This window comes from Nomascus leucogenys, chromosome 3 (genome assembly GCF_006542625.1).
Source record: "Nomascus leucogenys isolate Asia chromosome 3, Asia_NLE_v1, whole genome shotgun sequence".
Classification (NCBI taxonomy): domain Eukaryota; kingdom Metazoa; phylum Chordata; class Mammalia; order Primates; family Hylobatidae; genus Nomascus; species Nomascus leucogenys.
Genome location: NC_044383.1, coordinates 31,039,354 through 31,058,712, shown reverse-complemented (window position 1 = coordinate 31,058,712; position 19,359 = coordinate 31,039,354). Strand labels below are relative to the sequence as shown.

Genomic DNA, 19,359 nt, shown 5'->3' with positions numbered 1-19,359 from the left:
ACTCTGTACCCACTAAACAATAACTCCCCATTCGCTTCTCCCCCAGCCTCTGACAACCACCATTCTATTTTCTGTCTCTATAAATTTGCCTACCCTAGGTACTTCATGTAAGTGAAATCATGCAGTATTTGTCCTTTTGTGTCTAGCTTATTTCACTTAGCATAATATTATCAAGTTTCACCCGTGTTGTAGCATTTGCCAGAATTTCTTTTTTTATGGCTGAATAGTATTCCATTGTGTGTAAATACTACATTTTGTTAATCCATTCATCTGTTAATGGACATTTGGGTTGTTTCCACCTTCTGGCAATTGTGAATAATGCTGCTGTGAACATAGGTATACAAATACCTGTTTGAGACCCTGCTTTCAGTTATTTTGGCTATATACCCAGATGTGAGCTTGCTGGATCATATGGTAATTCTGTGTTTAAATTTTTTTTGCAGAACCGCTGTACTGTTTTGCACAGCGGCTGCTTCATTTTATATTCCACCAGCAATACACAAAGATTCCAAATTCTTTGCATCCTCACCAACACTTGTGCACTTGTTATTTTCTGTTTTCTTTTTTTTTATTAATAGTCACCCTAATGGGTATAAAGTGATATCTCAAAAGTGATTTTGCTTTGCATTTCTTTTTACTTTCTTGATGGTATTGTTTACAGCACAAACGGTTTTTTTGTTTTGTTTTGAGACGAAGTCTTGGTCTTGTCGCCCAGGCTGGAGTGCAGTAGCGCGATCTTGACTCACTGCAACCTCCTCCTCCCGGGTTCAAGCAATTCTCCTGCCATAGCCTCCTGAGTAGCTGGGATTACAGGTGCCCACCACTACGCCCGGCAAATTTTTTTGTATTTTTAGTGGAGACGGGGTTTCACCATGTTGGCCAGGCTGGTCTCGAACTCCTGACCTCAGGTGATCCGCCCACCTCGGCCTCCCAAAGTGCTGGGATTACAGGCATGAGCCATTGTGCCCAGCCAGCACAAAAGGTTTTAATTTTGATGAAGTCTAATTTACCTATCCTTTGTTACTTGTGCTTTTGATATTGTATGGAAGAAACCTTGGCCTAATCCAAGGTCAAAAGATGTACTCCAATGTTTGCTTCTAAAAGTTTTATAGTTTTAGCTATTACAGTTAGGTCTGTGATCCATTTTGAATTGACTTTTGTTTGTGATATAAGAAAGAGCTCCAACTTTATCCTTTTGCATGTGAGTATCCAGTTCTCTTAGCAGCATTTGCTGAAAAGACTATTATTTCCTTTATCAAATTGTTTTGGCCCCCTTGTTGAAAATTAATGCCCACAGGCTGGGCACAGTGGCTCACGCCTATAATCCCAGCACTTTGGGAGGCCAAGGCACGCGGATCATGAGATCAGGAGATCGAGACCCTGGCTAACATGGTGAAACCCCATCTGTACTAAAAATACAAAAAATTAGCTGGGTGTGGTGGCAGGCGCCTGTAGTCCCTGCTACTCGGGAGGCTGAGGCAGGAGAATCACTCAACCCGGGAGGCAGAGTTGGCAGTGAGCCGAGATTGTGCCGCTGCACTCCAGCCTGGGCGACAGAGCGAGACTCTGTCTCCAAAAAAAAAAAAAAAGAAAATTAATGCCCACAAATGTGAGAGTTTATTTCAGGACTCTCAATTCTATTACGTTGATCAAGTGTCTATCCTTACGCCAGTGCCACACTGACTTGGGGACTGTATCTTTGTAGCAAGTTTTGAAATCAGGAAAATTAAGACCTTCAACTTTGCCCATCTTCCAGCATGTTTTGGCTGTTCTGGGTGTCTTGCGTTTCCACGTGAAGTTTTGAATCCGTTTGTGAATTACTGCAAAGAGGATACCTGGCATTTTCATAGGGATTGCCCTGAACCCATAGATGGATTTGGGGATACTGCCATCTCAACAACACTAAGTCTTCCGATCCATGAATATTGGATATTTTTCCGTTTATGTAGGTCCTCTCGAATTTCTTTCAACGATGTTTTGTAGTTTTCAGAGTATAAGTTTTCATTTCCTTTGTTAAATGAAGCATTGTATTATATTTGATGCTACTGTGGAAGAATTGTTTTTCTTACTTTCATTTTTTGTTTTGTTGTTTTATTTATTTTTTATTTTTTTGAGACACAGTCTCACTCTGTTGCCCAGGCTGGAGTGCAGTGATGTGATCATAGCTCACTGCAACCTTGAACTTCGGGGCTCAAGCCATCCTCCTGCTCGAGCCTCCCAGATAGCTGCAACTACAGGTGTGCACTACCATGCCTGGCTAATTTGTGTGTGTGTGTGTGTGTGTGTGCGTGGAGATGGGGGTTCTTGCTCTGTTGCCTAGGCTGGTCTCTAACTGCCAGGCTCAAGCAATTCTCCCACCTCGGCCTCTGAAAGTGCTGGGATTAGAGGCATGAGCCACCATGCATGGCCTTAGTTTTATTTTTGGATTGTTCCTTGCTAGTATATACAAATACAAATAATTTCTGCATATTTCTTTTGCACCCAACAACCTTGCTGAACTTGTTTAATAGTTCTAGTAATTTTTAGTGCATTCCTTAAGGTTTTCTGTATACAATGTCATGCTATCCCTGAATAGAGGCAGTTTTACTTCTTCCTTTCCAATCTGGAAATATTTTCTTTCTTTCTTTCTTTTTTTTTTTTTTTTTTTTTTTTTTTGACACGGTGTCTTACTCTGTCACCCAGGCTGGAGTGCAGTGGCATGATCTTGGCTCACTGCAACCTCTGCCTCCTAGATTCAAGCAATCGTCCTGTCTTGGCCTCCCGAGTAGCTGGGACTACAGGTGCATGCCACCACGCCTGGCTAATTTTTGTATTTTTAGTAGAGACAGGGTTTCGCCATATTGGTCAGGCTGGTCTCAAACTCCTGACCTCAGGTGGTCCACCTGCCTCGACCTCCCAAAGTGCTGGGATCAGAGGCGTGAGCCACCACACCTAGACTTTTATTTTGTATTTCTTTTTCTTGCCTAATTGTCCTGGCTTGCACTCTAATACAGTGTTGAATAGAAGTGGCGAGAGTAAGCATCTCTGTCGTGTTCCTGATCGTAGAAGGAATTAGTTCAGTCACTTACCATTAATCAAGTATGATGTTAGCTGTGGGGTTTTTTGTTAATGCGCTTTATCAAGATGAGGAAGTTCCATCTATTCCAAATCTGAGTTGTTTTTTTAATCATGAAAAGGATCATGTCAAATGCTTTTTCTGTGTCTATTGACACGATCATGTAGTATTTTTTATAATCTCTATTACATTGATTTTCTTGTGTATAACTAACCTTGCATTTCTGGGATAGATTCTACTTGGTCATTGTGTATAACCACCTCCCACCCCACTTTTTTTTTTTTTTTTTTTTTTTTTTGAGACAGAGTACAGAGTCTCACACTGTCGCCCAGGCTGGAGTGCAGTGGCGCAATCACTGCTCACTGCAACCTCCACCTCCCAGGTTCAAGCGATTCTTCTGCCTCAGCCTCCCGAGTAGCTGGGATTACAGGCGCCTTCTACCACGCCCTGCTAATTTTTTGTATTTTTAGTAGAGACAGGGTTTCACTATGTTGGCCAGGCTAGTCTTGAACTCCTGACCTTGTGATCCGCGTGCCTCGGCCTCCCAAAGTGCTGGGATTACAGGCATAAGCCACCACGCCCGGCCTGTATAACCCTTTTTATATGTTGCTGAGTTCTGTTTGCTGGTATTTTGTTGAGGATTTTTGTTTGTATATGCATAAAGTATATTGGTCTATAGGTTTTTTTTTCTTGTCTTACCTTTGCTTTTCATATCAGAGTAATATTGGTTTCATAGAATGGATTAGAAAGTATTTCTTTTATTTTTTGGAAGAGTTTGCGAAAAGTTGGTATTAATTCTTCTCTAAATGTTTGGCAGAATTTACCAGTGGAGTCATCTGGTGGGCTTGGACTGTTTGTATTGTGTATGTTGTTGGTGGGGGTTAATTATGTATTCATTCCTTTTATTTGTTGCATTGTTTCTTGCTTGTAGAACATGCAGGTTGCTTGTAGAAACACATTTACATGAAAGGAGAGAGATTCTGGGAAGAGTGGGCCTAGCAGGAATTTGGAAATTTAGGGGTTTCTAGTTGGCTCTACCTGAAGCCATGCCTTCTCCTCTCCCCTGTATTATCACATCTCAGATGAAGCAGTCTTCCTTCTCCTGCCTGAATGAACACCGTTGAGGTTAGGGCCAATAACTGAAGCCATATCTTGGATGGAAAAGGTGTGTCTGTGTGTGTATGTGTGTGTTCTCCCTTACCTTAAATATTGATAAAAAGTGAAGGAAGATACCTCAACTGTTGAGATTCTGAGATTGTGAATGACAGACCATAGTGAACTCTGGGACAGCCATTTAAAAAATGAGATAGCTCTCCATATGCTGAGAAGCAGTGATCTCTGCTGGGCGCCGTGGCTCATACTTGTAATCCCAGCACTTTGGGAGGCCGAGAAGGGCGGATCACGAGGTCAGGAGATCGAGGCCATCCTGGCTAACAAGTGAAACCCCATCTTTACTAAAAATACAAAAAATTAGCCGGGTGTGGTGGCACATGCCAGTAATCCCAGCTACTCAGGAGGCTGAGGCAGGAGAATCGCTTGAACCCAGAGGCGGAGGTTGCAGTGAGCAGAGATCACGCCACTGCACTGCAGCCTGGTGACAGAGCGAGACTCCGTCTCAAAAAAAAAAAAAAAAAAAAAAGATGTGATCTCGTGCTCACTTCAGCAGCACATGTACTAAAATTGGAACGAGAAGATTAGCATGGCCCCTGTGCAAGGATGACATGCAAATTCGTGAAGTGTTCCATATTAAAAAAAAAAAAAAGTGCTCTCTAAGATATGTAATTAAGTGAAATCTGCAGAATAGTGTGCTTCCATTTGTGTAAGGACAAAACATGGAAGGGAGCCTGTGGATGCATAGGCTGGTCATACAGAGCACCTTGGCACCCACGATGAGAGTCAGAGCTGATGAGAGACTTAGTACCTTGTGGGGTTGTTTTCCCTTGTGATTATGTGGCCTTAAACAAAACTCTTTCTAAAGTAACGTGCCTGCTTGAAGTGCAGTGGTGAGCCTGTGTGTGAGGAGGCTGTGCCCTCATGGCAACAGCTACCCTTGGCAGAATCTGAACATCTCAGAGACATGGCCTGAGGATCCTCATGAGTTGTCTCTGCCACGGTGTGGGAGGCACTATCTAGACCTCCATTTACTTGAAGCCTAGTATTCCTCAGGAATTCCTACATCTACTTGTGGGAAAATGGTGATAGATTTCAAAGGCCCTCCAAGGTTGGATGTTTCCTTCTGAGTGCCGTTTCAGCAACACAGAAATCTCGTTCTGTTTCTCCAAGGTGAAGGGCTTTCATTGCCCTGTTGCCTCTCTGTGGACTTCTGGCCAGGTGGCCCTACAGAAAAGCACCTTATTCTTTCTTGGCAGATCCAGTCATGGCTCCTGCCTCCCACCATGAGTCGGGATACTGGGGAAGTGAAGCAGATGCCAGAAGTCTTTCGGGTTTCCCAGGCCAAAGGAGCTTTCACACTAATAGCCTGTCTTTTTCCATTTAAGTCTGACAGAATTGGCAAGCAGGAACAATTTAGGTTTTTGGAGATATCCACAAACTCTTTGCTTCCATCCGGAGTGAATGCTTCTCTTCCTTCACAGGGGCTACCCTAAGAGGCTGGGAAGCCTCCCAGCCTGGGCTAGTGAGATCCCAGCCCAGATTCCAGGCCTGGATCTGGGGCCTTGAACACTGAGGATCCTTGTGTCTCTCCCACAGAGAACACCTTCTGCAGTGGGGACCATGTGTCCTGGCACAGCCCTTTGGATAACAGTGAGTCAAGAATTCAGCACATGCTGCTGACAGAGGACCCACAGATGCAGCCCGTGCAGACACCCTTTGGGGTAGTTACCTTCCTCCAGGTGAGGCACAGGTTGGACGCTGGCTCAAGCCTTCCTGTGGGAAGGGTCCTGGGAGGACAAGGAGGCTTGAGGAGGGGGAGTGAAGGGAGTGGAAGGTTTCCTTTGGCCTCTTCCTGATTTCTGTTTCCTCTGATGGTTTGTCAGGTAGATTCAGATGGTCTGATTTAACTTGCTGAGATGGGAGAAGGGAGAAAGGGAAGGCGCCATTTGGGTGGGAGAGAATGGCTGTAGCTGAGAGGGAGTAATGGGGGTGGCGGGTATTCTTTGAACAGTGAAGACCCAGTCTCAGGAACAGGACTTTCCAGCAGGAAGCCAGCTCTGGGTCGTCCTTGTTCTTTCCCAGAAGCTGTGGGAACCTGCCCAGCTTTGACCAGTGCTTGTTTTTGGTCACGATGAAGTCTATGTGAAGGTTCCACTGATTCCCTTGATATTTACACAAAGGCCTATCCCCTAATAAGGAAGGGAGGAGTTTCTCTGCAGGCTACTAGGAACTATTGGTGGTGGTTCCAAGCCTGATAGGTCTCAAAGTCTCTTGTTTACATTCCCCATGATACCAGACTGGGTAGGAATGGCTCCCTGAACCTCCCCTACTTCCAGAGACATGGCCTGAGGACACATCTTGAGTTGCTCAGGCCTTGGTTTTCTCCCTTGTAGCTAAGAGCTAGACTTGGTGTCATACAGACACAGCAAGGGCAAGGGTCAGGCCTCAGGGCCCACATGTGGACCCAGCCATTTCCCAGCCAGGCAGCCACTCCCTCCTAGGGGAACCATCCAATCTTGGCTGCACCAGCTCCTGAGCACAGATCCTGCCTGTGGTCTCCCAACTGGAGGTGACTCAGAGAGCCTGGGTAGCTGACCTTCTTGGGGTGGGGGGTGGCCATTAAGACACAGTGGGCTTTCTATCCTGGGCCTCAGATCGTTGGTGTCTGCACTGAAGAGCTACACTCAGCCCAGCAGTGGAATGGGCAGGGCATCCTGGAGCTGCTGCGGACAGTGCCTGTGTGAGTACCCATGCAAGGTGGGAGCCCGGCTCCCTGGGCCTGGGGGTAGGAGTCCCTCCACCACCCTCCATGTGGGGCTCCCTCTTACGTTGTTATTTCAGACCCGGGTTTTTCACATCAGGGCTTCCTGACGACTCACTCCCTGACAGTCCCTGACCACGAACTATTCCCCTGTGTCCTAGGCCTGGGGCAGCAAACAGGGCAGGCTGTAGGCCCAGCCCATCAGCCCCAGACCCTCAGTTACCATTGTATCCCCTTTCCTTGTCCACAGTGCTGGCGGCCCCTGGCTGATAACTGACATGCGGAGGGGAGAGACCATATTTGAGATCGATCCACACCTGCAAGTATGTCTTGAGTGAGGAAAACCTTTCTAGCACCCTGTGTCTAGGCCTCTTCCAAATAACACTGGCTTTCATCCTGGGAAAACAGAGGAGCTTTATGTGTGAGTGAGTAGAAATATGGCATCATTTGGAACTTGTCCCCTGAATTCTGCAGAGCACATAGGGAGCAGAGGTTTCAGCCCAGGAAAGCTAGTCCTCAGACGTATGTATTTTGGCATTTTAAAAGGATATTTTTATTGTATGTAAATTATATATTGGCTTAAAAAATTAGATTGCCAGGAATAAAATATAAGTGTAATGGATATTGCTTGCTTGCCCAGTATTCATTCTCCTGCCTCCCAGACTTTCTTTTAGGGAGCCACCACGGCCACCACCGTCCTGTGCCAGACAGTAGTGTAGGTGATACTGACTCCATGGCCCAGCTGCAGGCTGCAGGAGTGAGTGCTGATTGGTCTAACGGTCCAATCCCCATTTTCGCCACATTTTCTATCTTGGACAGTCAGACACAGAGCTCCTAGCCTGGAAAGATTGGCACCTTAGGCACACAGGCTGGCAGCTGCCCACTCCCTGTGGCCCACCTGGACAGTGTTTCAGTGTCATCTTTGCTGTTTTAGAAGCATTCCTTTGGCATGCAGGTAAATGTTGAAAGCCACAAGAACGTAACTGCCTTTTTTTTTTTTGAGACGGAGTTTCGCTCTTGTCACCCAGCCTGGAGTGCAGTGGTGCAATCTCGGCTTACTGCAGCCTCCGCCTCCCAGGTTCAAGCAATTCTTCTGCCTCAGCCTCCCGAGTAGCTGAGATTACAGGTGCCCACCACCACGCCCAGATAATTTTTTGTATTTTTAGTAGAGACAAGGTTTCACCATGTTGGCCAGGCTGGTCTCGAACTCTTGACCTCAGATGATCCGCCCGCCTTGGCCTCCCAAAGTGCTGGGATTACAGGTGTGAGCCACCGTGCCTGGCCCATAACTGCCTTTCTTATGGGCTTCTCCTGAAGCAGGAGCCACAGGCAGCTAATAATGTTACCTGCCAGGTGTCTGGCTCCTTCTACTCCCCTGACCAAATGCAGGTCATTGCCATCTCTAAACCTGTCATTCTTCAGTAAAAAATCTGGTAGGCCACAGGCAGTTGCCGGGAGTTCCATGTGTTAGAGCAAGAGAGAGGTGGCAGATGGACATGTAGCCAGCAGCCCCTGAGTTCTTCGCTGTAGACTTGTGAGTTCTTGGGCATAAATCCTCTTCATTCACAGATGACGCTCCTCTGTTTTTCTAGTGCCTTTAACACTGAACATTTCAAACTGCTGCCAGGATCCTCTGTTCTCTCTACTTTAAACTTGGTTTCCTTGTATCTTCTGCATATGCAAGAACCAGGAACCAGGAAGGCTATGTTTCCCTAAGCCCTTGTTTTGTAGCCACACTGGGATCCAGCATGGGGCACTGTGGGCCGTTGTTTGGCTCCTGTCATAAGTGCCAAGTACTAAGAAAGAACCTGGTCCTTTGCATTAGTAGGGTAAACGGCTGTCCTTCCATGCCAAGAGCTATTCTCCTTCCTAGTCTGCAGGCTTCCCTGAGAGCAGCCCGCAAGACCCGGAGCACCTAGTGGTCTTTGAAAGCAAGCCAGGGTCCCACAGGAAGAAAGGACAGCTTTCTTTCCTGGTGGCTCTGTGCACCAAGTGTGAACTCCTCTGTATTCACTGTGCCTTTCTGGGGCCTGCTTGCTATCAGTCCCTTTAGAGCCGGCATATATTCCTGTGATTCAAGCTCTACACTAACCAGCTGTGTGCCCAAACAAGTCCCTCGCCTTTCTGGGTCTTAACTTTTTCTTTTTACTTATAAAGTAAATAGCCCAGACAAGTTGAGCCAAGAATTGTCTGTCTGCAACTCTTTACCTAAGTGAGGGACCCCAGGGCAGCCAGTGCAGAGGAAAAAGCTCAGACTATCCCCTGAGCACACCAGGGTATACATGCTCCCTGCCCAGAGTACACAGAGCGCTTCCCTGCTTAGCCTCTTCCTGCTTGGAACCCACAGCTTTGCCCAGGCCAGCATTAGCACTTGAAAGGAGGAGATGACTGATGGGAAGGAGGCATCTGGGGCAGAGCCACTTGCTGACTGGTCCTAGGAAATAAGGACAGTACCTGTACTTCTCCCAGATGGGGCTTCTGGGCTGATCAGCAGGCCAGTGTGGTACCTGTGGAGCTGGGAAGCACAGATTCTTGTTGAGGTGCTCAGTCACAAGCTTGATTTGGCCCACATGGGCATAGAGCCTTCCAGATGACTTTTAATTCAAGGTCCAGCATCAGTGAACTGTGTTTTACCAGAAAATCCAGGGATGTCTTGAGTACAACTCTTCCTTGAAGCCATTTGGAGAGTGTTTGTACTCTTCAGTACCAAGGCCTGCACAAGGGCAGGGTCTCGATGGGGAGAGAAGGGTGTCTGCAGATAGTCACTGCACTCCAGGCCCCCATTTCAGTCTAAGAAATGGGAAGGAATCTCCATCCAGAGTCCTTTGCCAAACAAGCGAACCAATGCACTAGGGGAAGTCCAGCCTTTGCTCTCCAGTGGCTCTTCCCTGTGTGACCACACCCTCTAGCTGTTAGAAGGGGAAACTGCAGGTGTGGCCTGTCGCCTGTGGCAGGCTTCCACCCTGTCTTCTATAGCAGTGACTGGGAGGTTCTGCCTGAAGATCGGGAGGAGAGGAAGGATCACACCTCTCCTCAGAGAAGTAGGCTCTCTCATGGCCACATCAGCTCCATCAGCCAGCCTAGCAAGACATACCTCTGAAACAGGTAGAGGCCATTGTACGAGAAGGCTGATGGTAGAAGAGATGTTTCCCTTGGGATTTGCATTCCTCCTGGCTTCCCCTAATCCCTGGTTCCCCTGGAGGAGTCCAAGAGCTGGCAGAGACCATCATGCATTGGTAATCAGGGCAGAACAAGGTCAGAGATCCTGCTCTTCCAGCATTTGTCCCATGCTCAGCACCACAGGGGCTCAGTAAATACTGTAAGAGTGGTGGCTGGAAGAGTGGTCACCTTGGGCCACCAGTTCTCTGAAAGAACTCTGGCTCTTTGGTTCTTTTCAAGCAGGAGAGAGTTGATAAAGGCATCGAGACAGATGGCTCCAACCTGAGCGGTGTCAGTGCCAAGTGTGCCTGGGATGACCTGAGCCGGCCCCCCGAGGATGACGAGGACAGCCGGAGCATCTGCATCGGCACACAGCCCCGGCGACTCTCTGGCAAAGGTGGGAGCCATCACCCAGCCTTCTCCCAGCCTTCCTCCTTCCTTTTCCCCAGGGCCTGGTTTCCAGGCTCTCTAGGATGGGTCTCTAACAAAAACAACCCATTCAATAGTTTATTTCCTGGCATGATTTAAACAGCAAGTGAAGTCTTCCAGCAGGGTGGAATTAAGGGAGCTTTATTGGCCCATGTCTAGTTGTGTTTCCTGTGTGTATTTCAAATGCATCACCAGCAGGCACCATTGTGTTTTAGATTTGCCCTTTGCAATCTGAGGTCATGGAGGTGAGTGGAAGCCTTAGAACAGTTACAGGAAAAGTCCATAGTCCACCCAAGTGCAAGAGAAAAGTGTCGGCCACCCACGGAATTGACACAGGGCCCAGCTCTGGCCTGAAGGCCATGCCAGACCCAAGGATCACTCTGGCCTCGGGCCCTCCCAGGCCTTCAACAAGAGAGGCCTGGAGTGTGAGGCTGGCTTGCAAATTGCCCACCTCCTGTCATACAGATACAGGGTTAGGGGGGTGCGGGCAGGGCCTCTGGACCCACTGTGTTCCGGATGGGGTCTTTGGGAAGGAGGATGTGGCTGTCCTGTTGGAATCTCCCTGTGCTGATCTTGGCTACAGAAACAGTTGTGGTTTTTAGTAGAGGGCGTCCCCAACTAACTGCAAAGGAAAAGCAGCCACTTACATATACATGTGTTGACAGCTTCTTTGTCTACTTCCTTTCTTCATTCTTCCATCTTTTCTTTTTTTGAAGAATGTCTACAGCCCTGAATAAAATCCTTACATATATGATAACACTTATAAAAAGTTTTTGTTCGTTCTGTAAAGGACAAACTTAAACTCCTAGTGCAAATATTTGAGCCCTTTCTTTTTTTTTCTTCTTTGAAACAGGGGTCTCTGTTGCCCAGGCTGGAGTACAGTGGGTTGATCTTGGCTCACTGAAACCTCCGCTTCCCAGGCTGAAGTGATTCTCCAGCCTCAGCATCCCAAGTACCTGGGACTACAGGCGTGAGCCACCAACGCCCAGCTAATTTTTGTATTTTTTGTAGAGTCAGGGCTTCGCTGTGTTGCCCACGCTGGTCTTAAACTCCTGAGCTCAAAACAATCCACCCGCCTCAGCCTCCTGAAGTGCTGGGATTACAGATGTGAGCCACCGCACCCGGCCGAGCCCTTTCTTTCCTTCCTGTTTGTTCGAATGGCATGCCAAGCCTATTGGAGGCTCAAAGAGAGAGTATACAGTTATTGGAATCATTTGGTTGCTTTTGACAAAAGAGGTGATTTAAAGAGGCAGTCATAGTCTCGTCTAAAATTTCAGTCATTATTGGCTATTTTTAAAAATTATAAAAGTAATCCATCCTACTGTAACAAGTCAAATAGTTAGAAAAGTTAGTAATCATCTCCTTCCCACTCTAAGGCCACTCTTTGAGCAACTAATTTTAATTTGCTTTTTTGTATCTGTTTACAGTTTGCAGAGGTAAATTTAGATCCAAATCTCAGTACAGGGGACCAGACTAGTAAGCTTCATCCCAAAGACCAGCAAAGCACCTTACAAAGAAATAATCCCACCAAGGGAACTCTTTCACTTCCTGGCCCTTGCCTCTCCATGCAGAGGCAGAGTTTCCTCCACCAAGGTGGAGAGATGATCTCAGCATCTCACCGACTTGAATGCAAGGGGAAGGGGTGGCAGGACCAGATGCTGGTTGACCACCCAGAACCCAGAAAGGTGTGTGAGAGGCACCTGCCCATTCATGGAAGGGCGCTTACAGCCTTAACTCACATCCATTTCAGTGGGCAGAATCCCCAGTAGTCAGTCACTGTGTGGAGCCATGTTAAGGGTAAACCTCGGGCCTGTGACACAGGAAGGAAAAGGATGGTGGAGAGCACTCTTCTGAACTCTAGAGGCTGCCCCTGGCTTCTACAAGAATGGTACTCTTCCAACCCAGAGCTTCTTAAGAGTGCGGTTGTCCCCTCGCAATCTGTACTCAACTCAGCGCTTACATCAGGATGCGTAGAGTGGGCTCAGGATTGGCCAGCGTGGTAGTTTTTCTTAGCATCTCTGCTGAGCCAGGTTTCAAGAGCAAGGTGAGAATTGCTGGGAGCCCACTGGGCCACTGGGCAACTTAGTGGTGTCATTGCAGACACAGAGCAGATCCGGGAGACCCTGAGGAGAGGACTCGAGATCAACAGCAAACCTGTCCTTCCGCCAATCAACCCTCAGCGGCAGAATGGCCTCGCCCACGACCGGGTCCCGTAAGTTCCCCAGTGTCCCTGGGCTGGAACAAGAGGACGATTTTGTTCTGAAGGGCCTGTCCCTGTGGACTGCATGAGAGAGAACAATGCACATAGCCCTTGCTGGATGGGCCCAGGGTCTCTAGGCTTAAGGGCAGGCATGGTCTGGGGCACACAGATCTATCTGTGGGTCATAGGAGAGGGCCTCAGAGGGTACCCAGCAGACCGTGAATATAAACATCAGTAAATATTTACATGAGCCGTGTGAACAGACAGGAGGCCAGGTTGGGGCGAAATCTGACTTGGGGCCTCCCAGCCTTGTGGGAGCCCATTGTGCTGAGCACGGTTCCCTCCTTATCTCGGTCTCGGCCAGAGTTGCCCTTCCTTCCTTCCTGGAGCCTGGTCTCCGGCTGATAGCTGCAACCCTGGGGGCCTCCCTCTCTGGCCAGCCCCATACTGGATGCCTGTGGCTGAGGCCCTTCTTCCTGCCTCTCTTCCCTGGGGCCCAGGGAAGGGAAAGGAAGTCTTTTGCAGGCCTCTGCTGCCTGTCCAGGGGCCCCTGTAGCCCTCGGGAGAGACTGTGGCCACCCTAGAGGTCAGATCCGCTTCCTGCCAACCTCTCTTCCTCTGATAGAGGGGATGAGTGATGGGCAGGGCTGGAGCTGGGCACCCCCCTCTGCCCTTAGTCCCAGGGCAGCTCTAGGGAATAGCTGCTGGCAGGAGATACCTGGGGGCTGGCAGCCCAAAGCAGGAACCTTGCCTGCCAGGGAGGAAATTGCTGTGCCTTGGGCTGAAAGGGAGGTTGATCATCCTGCAAGACCAGGGTGATCTAGCCTTCTTCTACGAAGTCTTTATTACACATTTGCTGTCTGACAAGCTCGGACCCAGGGGGCCATCTGGGGTGCACAGGCTCTTCCTTTGGGAGAACATGAGTGAAACCGTTACCTTTTAATGGTGTGCGTCTGGCTGTCGATGTGATTTGTTGGAAATGGCTGCTTCTCTGGATTCTAGCTCTAGTTGCTGATCATGGTTCCCAGAAGTAGTAACGCTTCAGTGCACTACAGAAAAGACAGGTCCACAGGATCTGGGGTTGTTAGGGAGGGTATCTTAGAGGAGGAAGAACATGGCATCGACCTTGAGGGTGCCTTAGAATTTTAATAAGCAGGGGAAGGAACTCAAGAGGATAGCACAGGGGAGGCCTGGCTGGTTAAAGTTGAGGCTGTCTCCTGGGACCTGACTGGAACTAGAGTTACTCTGGGAAGAGGGCTGTGCTGAGAGTTGAGCTCTTTGGCAAAAGCCTGGAGAAGCCTCCACCACCACCTCAGAGCAGCTTTTAACTCCGGCCTGTAGGTTTCTCCAGCCAGCTGCCCTGAAGTAGCTGACTCGAGGCATCCTGATCATCCCCTGGCAGCAGCAGATGGCCACACCAGGTCATACGACATATGGAAGCTCTCTACCTGTGAGTCTGGACCCTGTCCCGGGTCTATACTCCTTCCCATTCCCTGAGCTTGGCTTCTTGCTTTGGGCCTTCTTGGCACTGTTGTCAGGCCAGAGGTACTGGAAGGCCTATAACATGGAGACAGTCTCAGTCCAGATGGCTCTCTGCCTCTGGAAGCCTGGGGTTTCTAGACAGAAGGGCACAAGCTCCTGCAGAGATACAACCTTCTTGCCCTTCTTGTGTATCTGGAACAGGCCTGAGATCTCACTCCCTGGCTTGGGGGCACTTCCAGCTACTGCACCCCTGGACATTGCAATGAGGCACAAGGCTCTGGGCTCCCAGATATACACATAAGCCCAGACTCAGCCCACACCCTAACTGGGCAGTAGGGTATTGGTTCTGGTCCAAGGGTTCTCTGTAAACATAAGGCAGAGAGGCTGCGGCTTCTACCCTTTGGCTTGAGTTGGCTGAGACACAGAGAGATGGGTGAGAATAGATTCGAGGTGCCGGGGTTATCTCCCCTTCCTGAAGGTTTAGTGCCCAGTAGGGTCTCTAAAGCACCAGGGCCTGCAGTCTGAGGGGATTAGAATGTTTCCTCTGAGGCGCTCAGTGCTGGTTACCAATTTGTTAGCAATTGGTTGAGAAATGGTTTCTCCTCCTCCTTTGCCAAGAACATTCTTCAACACACCCCTCAAGCCTGTCAGACTCAAGCTTCCTGTTGTCTCAGGATCGATGATGATGGACTCAGTTCAGATCAGTGAGCGCGGTGGTAATATCTGTGCTGCCCATTCTGGGACCTGACCCCATTTCAGATACACCACATGGATTGCAACTGAGAAAGCTGACCCAAAATGTGCTGGCACCAGTGTTTGCTCCTCTCCCTGTGCGGGGGCAGCCAGCGTGGGCCATATTTTGTCTGCGGGTCTGATTTCCCCTTAGTCAGGACTTCTGGGCCAGGGAGCTCGTATGCATGGGTCTTTGCGGGTTTGTCTGTGATCTGAGGAAGATACAGAGCTAGATCAGAGGCTCAGAGCAGCTGATCAAGCCTGGGCAATAGCAGCCGGGTGCCAGCCTATTTGGGGATGTCAAGCACTTGCTCTTTTCACACTTCAGCAGCAGCTAAAACCTTATTAGTGCTCATTCTGTGCTAGGTAATGTGCCAGCTACTATCTGCTGCCATTCATTTATCTTATCCTCATAGCCATCCTGTGGTCGATAATCTTACATATCCTCCTTTAATGGATGAGGTACAGAGAGGCTAATAAGTATCTTGTCCAAGGTTAGAAAGGGGTAGAGCTTACTTACAGCCATCTGTCAGCCATTAAAATGGATGTAATCTTCCTTACCCCATTCTCAGGGACCCCATGGGGGACACATCAGACTGTGTCTCTGACAAAATAATGACCCTTACTGGTAGAATTCATCTAACTAGTTGCAGCATGAATCAGGACCTCTCACATGGCACTGAGGACAAGGCCAAAGCCTCATATTAGAAGCTTATTGGGCTTATTTAACTAAACTCTAGGGGAGTTAAATAACTCCTGTGAGATGCCATGAGCCTCGATGATTCCAAATCCCAGAAATAACAAGCTATGTCATAATTGGCTCATTTATACCAAAATTATTTTGTGACACAAGGCCTTACTTTCTTCATGTGCAGAAACTAAAACAACCCTATCTCTGGTCCCTCTACCACCTCAGGGCTAGGGGATTTCTTTCCATTTTGAGGGTCTATTTCTTCCTTTCCAGAAGGGCAGGCCCCCTGGGTAACCTGCTCCTCTCCTACTCTTCGTTGCCAGCCCGCCTCCCACTGCCTTCCCGGAAGGAGAGTCCTTGGCCCTCTTTGGGGCTTCTTCAGCATTTCACAACCCTTGCATTCCAGCCATGAAATCTGTATCTGGCTTTTCCCAAGATGATCAGTTGAGAAAAGCCTCCTTCAGCTTGCTGGCGCCTCCCTTCCCACTGCCTGCTCGGGTGAGTTTGGGAAGGATGGGAAGCAGCTCCTTTGTGCCGCATGAGGACAGCCTGGCTTAAAAACTTTGCCTGCCAACATCTGTAGAGATTTGAGGAAGGAAAAGTTCCTGGGCATCCTCTCTGTCTGAGGTCACCTGGTCAGACATGGACTATGGAGTCTGGTCTCTCTGCAGTGCACAGAAGATACGTGTGGTCAGGTGAATTGTGTGTAGAGGTTTTCTTTTACTTCTTTCTTTTTTTTAGACACAGGGTTTCCTTCTGTCACCCAGGCTGGAATGTGGTGGCAAGATCATAGCTCACTGTAGCCTCGAGCTCCTGGCCTCAAGTGATCCTCCTGCCTTGGCCTCCCAAAATGCTGGGACTACAGGCATGAGCCACCACACCTGGCCTGTATTTCTCTAAACTGTTGCTCAGATGCTGGGAACCTGCATCAGTATTCTAGGACCACCTTCTCCCTCAGCCAGTGACTTACCACCTGAGGCTGGGGACTCTTAGGAAGCTCTCTGAGTTGTGTGCCCTCCCAGAGAGGGGCAGGGCACATGTATGTGTGCACACTTATGTTAGAGGGGAAAAGCTCCTGACTATGGGAGAAGCACTTTGTAGTTGAGGCACCTCTAAAAAGCGAACTCACCATCACTGCTGAGTTTCTCAGTCTTCTAGAATCACACCAGCAGCTTTTAAGACCTTTAAAAAAATTTTTTTGCCTTAATTTCCTGGAGAATTAAGATTCTGTATCATGAATTCCTCTGCTGTAACATTCTCATTTGCAACACCTCCCCAACATACACTCACACACATATACATAGATTTCTCTCTACTCTTAGGAGTGTCTCTGCACCTGTCTGTTTGGCCTTTGATTGGGGTGACTTTGCTGCCTCTAATTCCCATCTTGAATACCTTGTAACCTGGCCAGGGAGTCATCCTTTAGAGAAAATTGTGTTTTGTTTTGCTCAGCCTATGAGGTCCATGAAGATTAATTAGAAGAAGAAAGTATCTCGTTTGCATCCAACCTACCAGTGAATTGGGGTGAAGGAAGGTGAGTTTCCATCTGGGGAAACAGCTGGGCTGTGGCTGGTGCCGCTCGCACGAAGGGCAGTGTTGGGTAACCCTGCTTCAAGGGGTCTCTCCTGTCAGCGCAGTGGCCAGCCTGGAGCCCTCTCTGTCACACTGGCTTCCCTCACACTCCCACGCTGGGGAAGTACAGTTGTTTGCACTGGAAAGAAAGCCCAGAAAGAAACAGCCCTTCTCTTAGGGCCCCAGCCAGACTCTGCAGCGCTGATGAGAGGAACAGCCCAGGCCTCTCTGCTCCCTGCTTCCTGGACAGCAGGCTCCTTTTTGCCTCCCTCACTGTGATCCATGTTGTCATGCCAAGTGCCTTTACTGGCCTTTCTCAGAAATACATATTTGAAAGGGCAGAGCAAGGGGCTCCACAGCAAGTCTGGCATGGGTAAATTTCTGTTTTAACTCCGTTCTTTGCTCCGCTTCCCCAAAGAGATGAAGCCACGGCCATTGTTAACACCCCAACTTCAGAATTCCTCGCTGGTGCTTGAATTCTCAGTCCAAACGCTGCATCCCCCTCCCTCGAGTTGCACAATCAGGAGTATTTTTATCGCCCATCCTTGATCCTCGGTGTCACCCAACACTTCAGCAGTGAGTCACTTCTCCAGGGAAGGGAAAAGGAAGGCTCAAAGGTAAGAGCTAGAGAAAGGAAATGACTCAGTGTCTCAGAAAAAGGAAAGCTGGGGTTCTGGCTACAGCAAGCTCATTCAGGAGAGTAGGGGTCCTAATCTCCCACCCAAGTCAGGGGGCAGGGCTGAGGATGGCGGCCCCTGGTGCCCAGAGGAGTTAATAGTTGACTAGGAAATCCCCTAACCTTGATGCAGATTTTACTCACCCTGACTTCTTTAGCCATACTCTGTCCCACCATTTCATGATTTCATGATCACATTTTACCTTTGGGATATTCCCAATGAAAATATTGCCTTTTTTTTTTTTTTTTTTAAGATGAGGCGAAGTCTCACTCTGTCACCTAGACTGGAGTGCAGTGGCACAATCTCGGCTTAGTGCAACCCCTGCCTCCCATGTTCAAGCGATTCTCCTGAGTAACTGGGATTATAATCACACACCACCATGTCCAGCTAATTTTTGTATTTTTAGTACAGACGGGTTTTCACCATGTTGGTCAGGCTGGTCTCGAACTCCTGACCTCATGGTCTGCCTGCCTCAGCCTCCCAAAGTGCTGGGATTACAGGCATGAGCCACTGTGCCCTGCCAAATATTGCATTTTTAAACTGGGTGTGGTGGCTCATAACTGTAATCCCAGCACTCTGGGAGGCTGAGGCAGAAAGAGCTCTTGAGTCCAGAAGTTCGAGACCAGCCTGGGCAACATGGCAAAACCCCATCTCTACAAAAATTACAAAACATTAGCCAGGTGTGGTGCCACATGCCTGTAGTCCCAGCTACTCAGGAGGCTGAGGTGGGAGGATCGCCTGGGCCTGGGAGGTTGAGGCTGCAGTGAACCGTGATCACACCACTGCACTCCAGCCTGAGACCCTGTCTCAAAACAAAAAAAGAAAATACTGCATTTTATCATTTGATTATTGGTGTTTGCTATTCACCTTTTGTGGCCTTTTACCCCTATATTGTCCTTATGAGAAAATTTGTTAGAATAACCAGGTTATACAGCCTTGTGCTTAACAGGAACTTCAGAGGTGAGCCGGTCCCCTCTCCCTCGATCCCACACCCACACCCTTTTCCAGTTCTGCCTTAAAGGGAGACCTGCAGGTGGTTCTTTCTCTGGAAAGTTCAGAGCTTTCGTTAGCAATCAGAAAGCAAAAGGAAGAATCTCCCAGGCAAGGGGCAGAAGCCAGAGGTTGGGCTGGGCTCAGCAGGCCAAATCCACTTCACTTGTGAATAGTTGCCAAGCTTAATGCCCTGGTTCCTGTTCCTGGGCATCCCCAAGGAGAAGGCCCCAAGTCGTGTGGCCACTGCAGACGTCATGACTCACAGGACTGGGATTGTGGCTAAAAGGAGTCTGAATGGTTCAGCTCCTCTCCTTTCCACCCATGCTGCCACTGACTGAATGGGACCAATACCCTTTAGGCGAATGTGGAAAAATTAAGACTTTTCTGTTCAGAGAGACCAGGGTGGAGGGGAAGCATGGTTGAGACTCTGTTGGTCTGTTATGTGTAGGTAGGGTGATCAGGGCATGTCCTATGAACTGTACACTACTAGAAATC

At 48.6% G+C, this 19,359-nt stretch overlaps 1 protein-coding gene and 1 pseudogene across 4 annotated transcripts in view; both read left to right on the top strand.

The window, feature by feature from the left end:
• The window catches only part of SUFU (SUFU negative regulator of hedgehog signaling), a 131,412-nt gene that overhangs the window by 84,761 nt on the left and 27,292 nt on the right, over positions 1 to 19,359 (top strand). For 2 of the 4 annotated variants that reach the window (XM_003255399.3, XM_012505869.2), the window contains exons 4-8: positions 5,765 to 5,907; positions 6,823 to 6,908; positions 7,180 to 7,252; positions 10,332 to 10,485; positions 12,618 to 12,729. In XM_003255399.3, coding sequence (XP_003255447.1) covers positions 5,765 to 5,907; positions 6,823 to 6,908; positions 7,180 to 7,252; positions 10,332 to 10,485; positions 12,618 to 12,729 — 568 coding nt within the window. Of the gene's footprint in view, positions 1 to 5,764; positions 5,908 to 6,822; positions 6,909 to 7,179; positions 7,253 to 10,328; positions 10,486 to 12,617; positions 12,730 to 19,359 lie in introns of all 4 variants that reach the window. The other 2 variants (XM_012505870.2, XM_030807669.1) reach the window with 1 other exon arrangement.
• Positions 4,706 to 4,806, top strand: LOC115834503 (annotated as a pseudogene).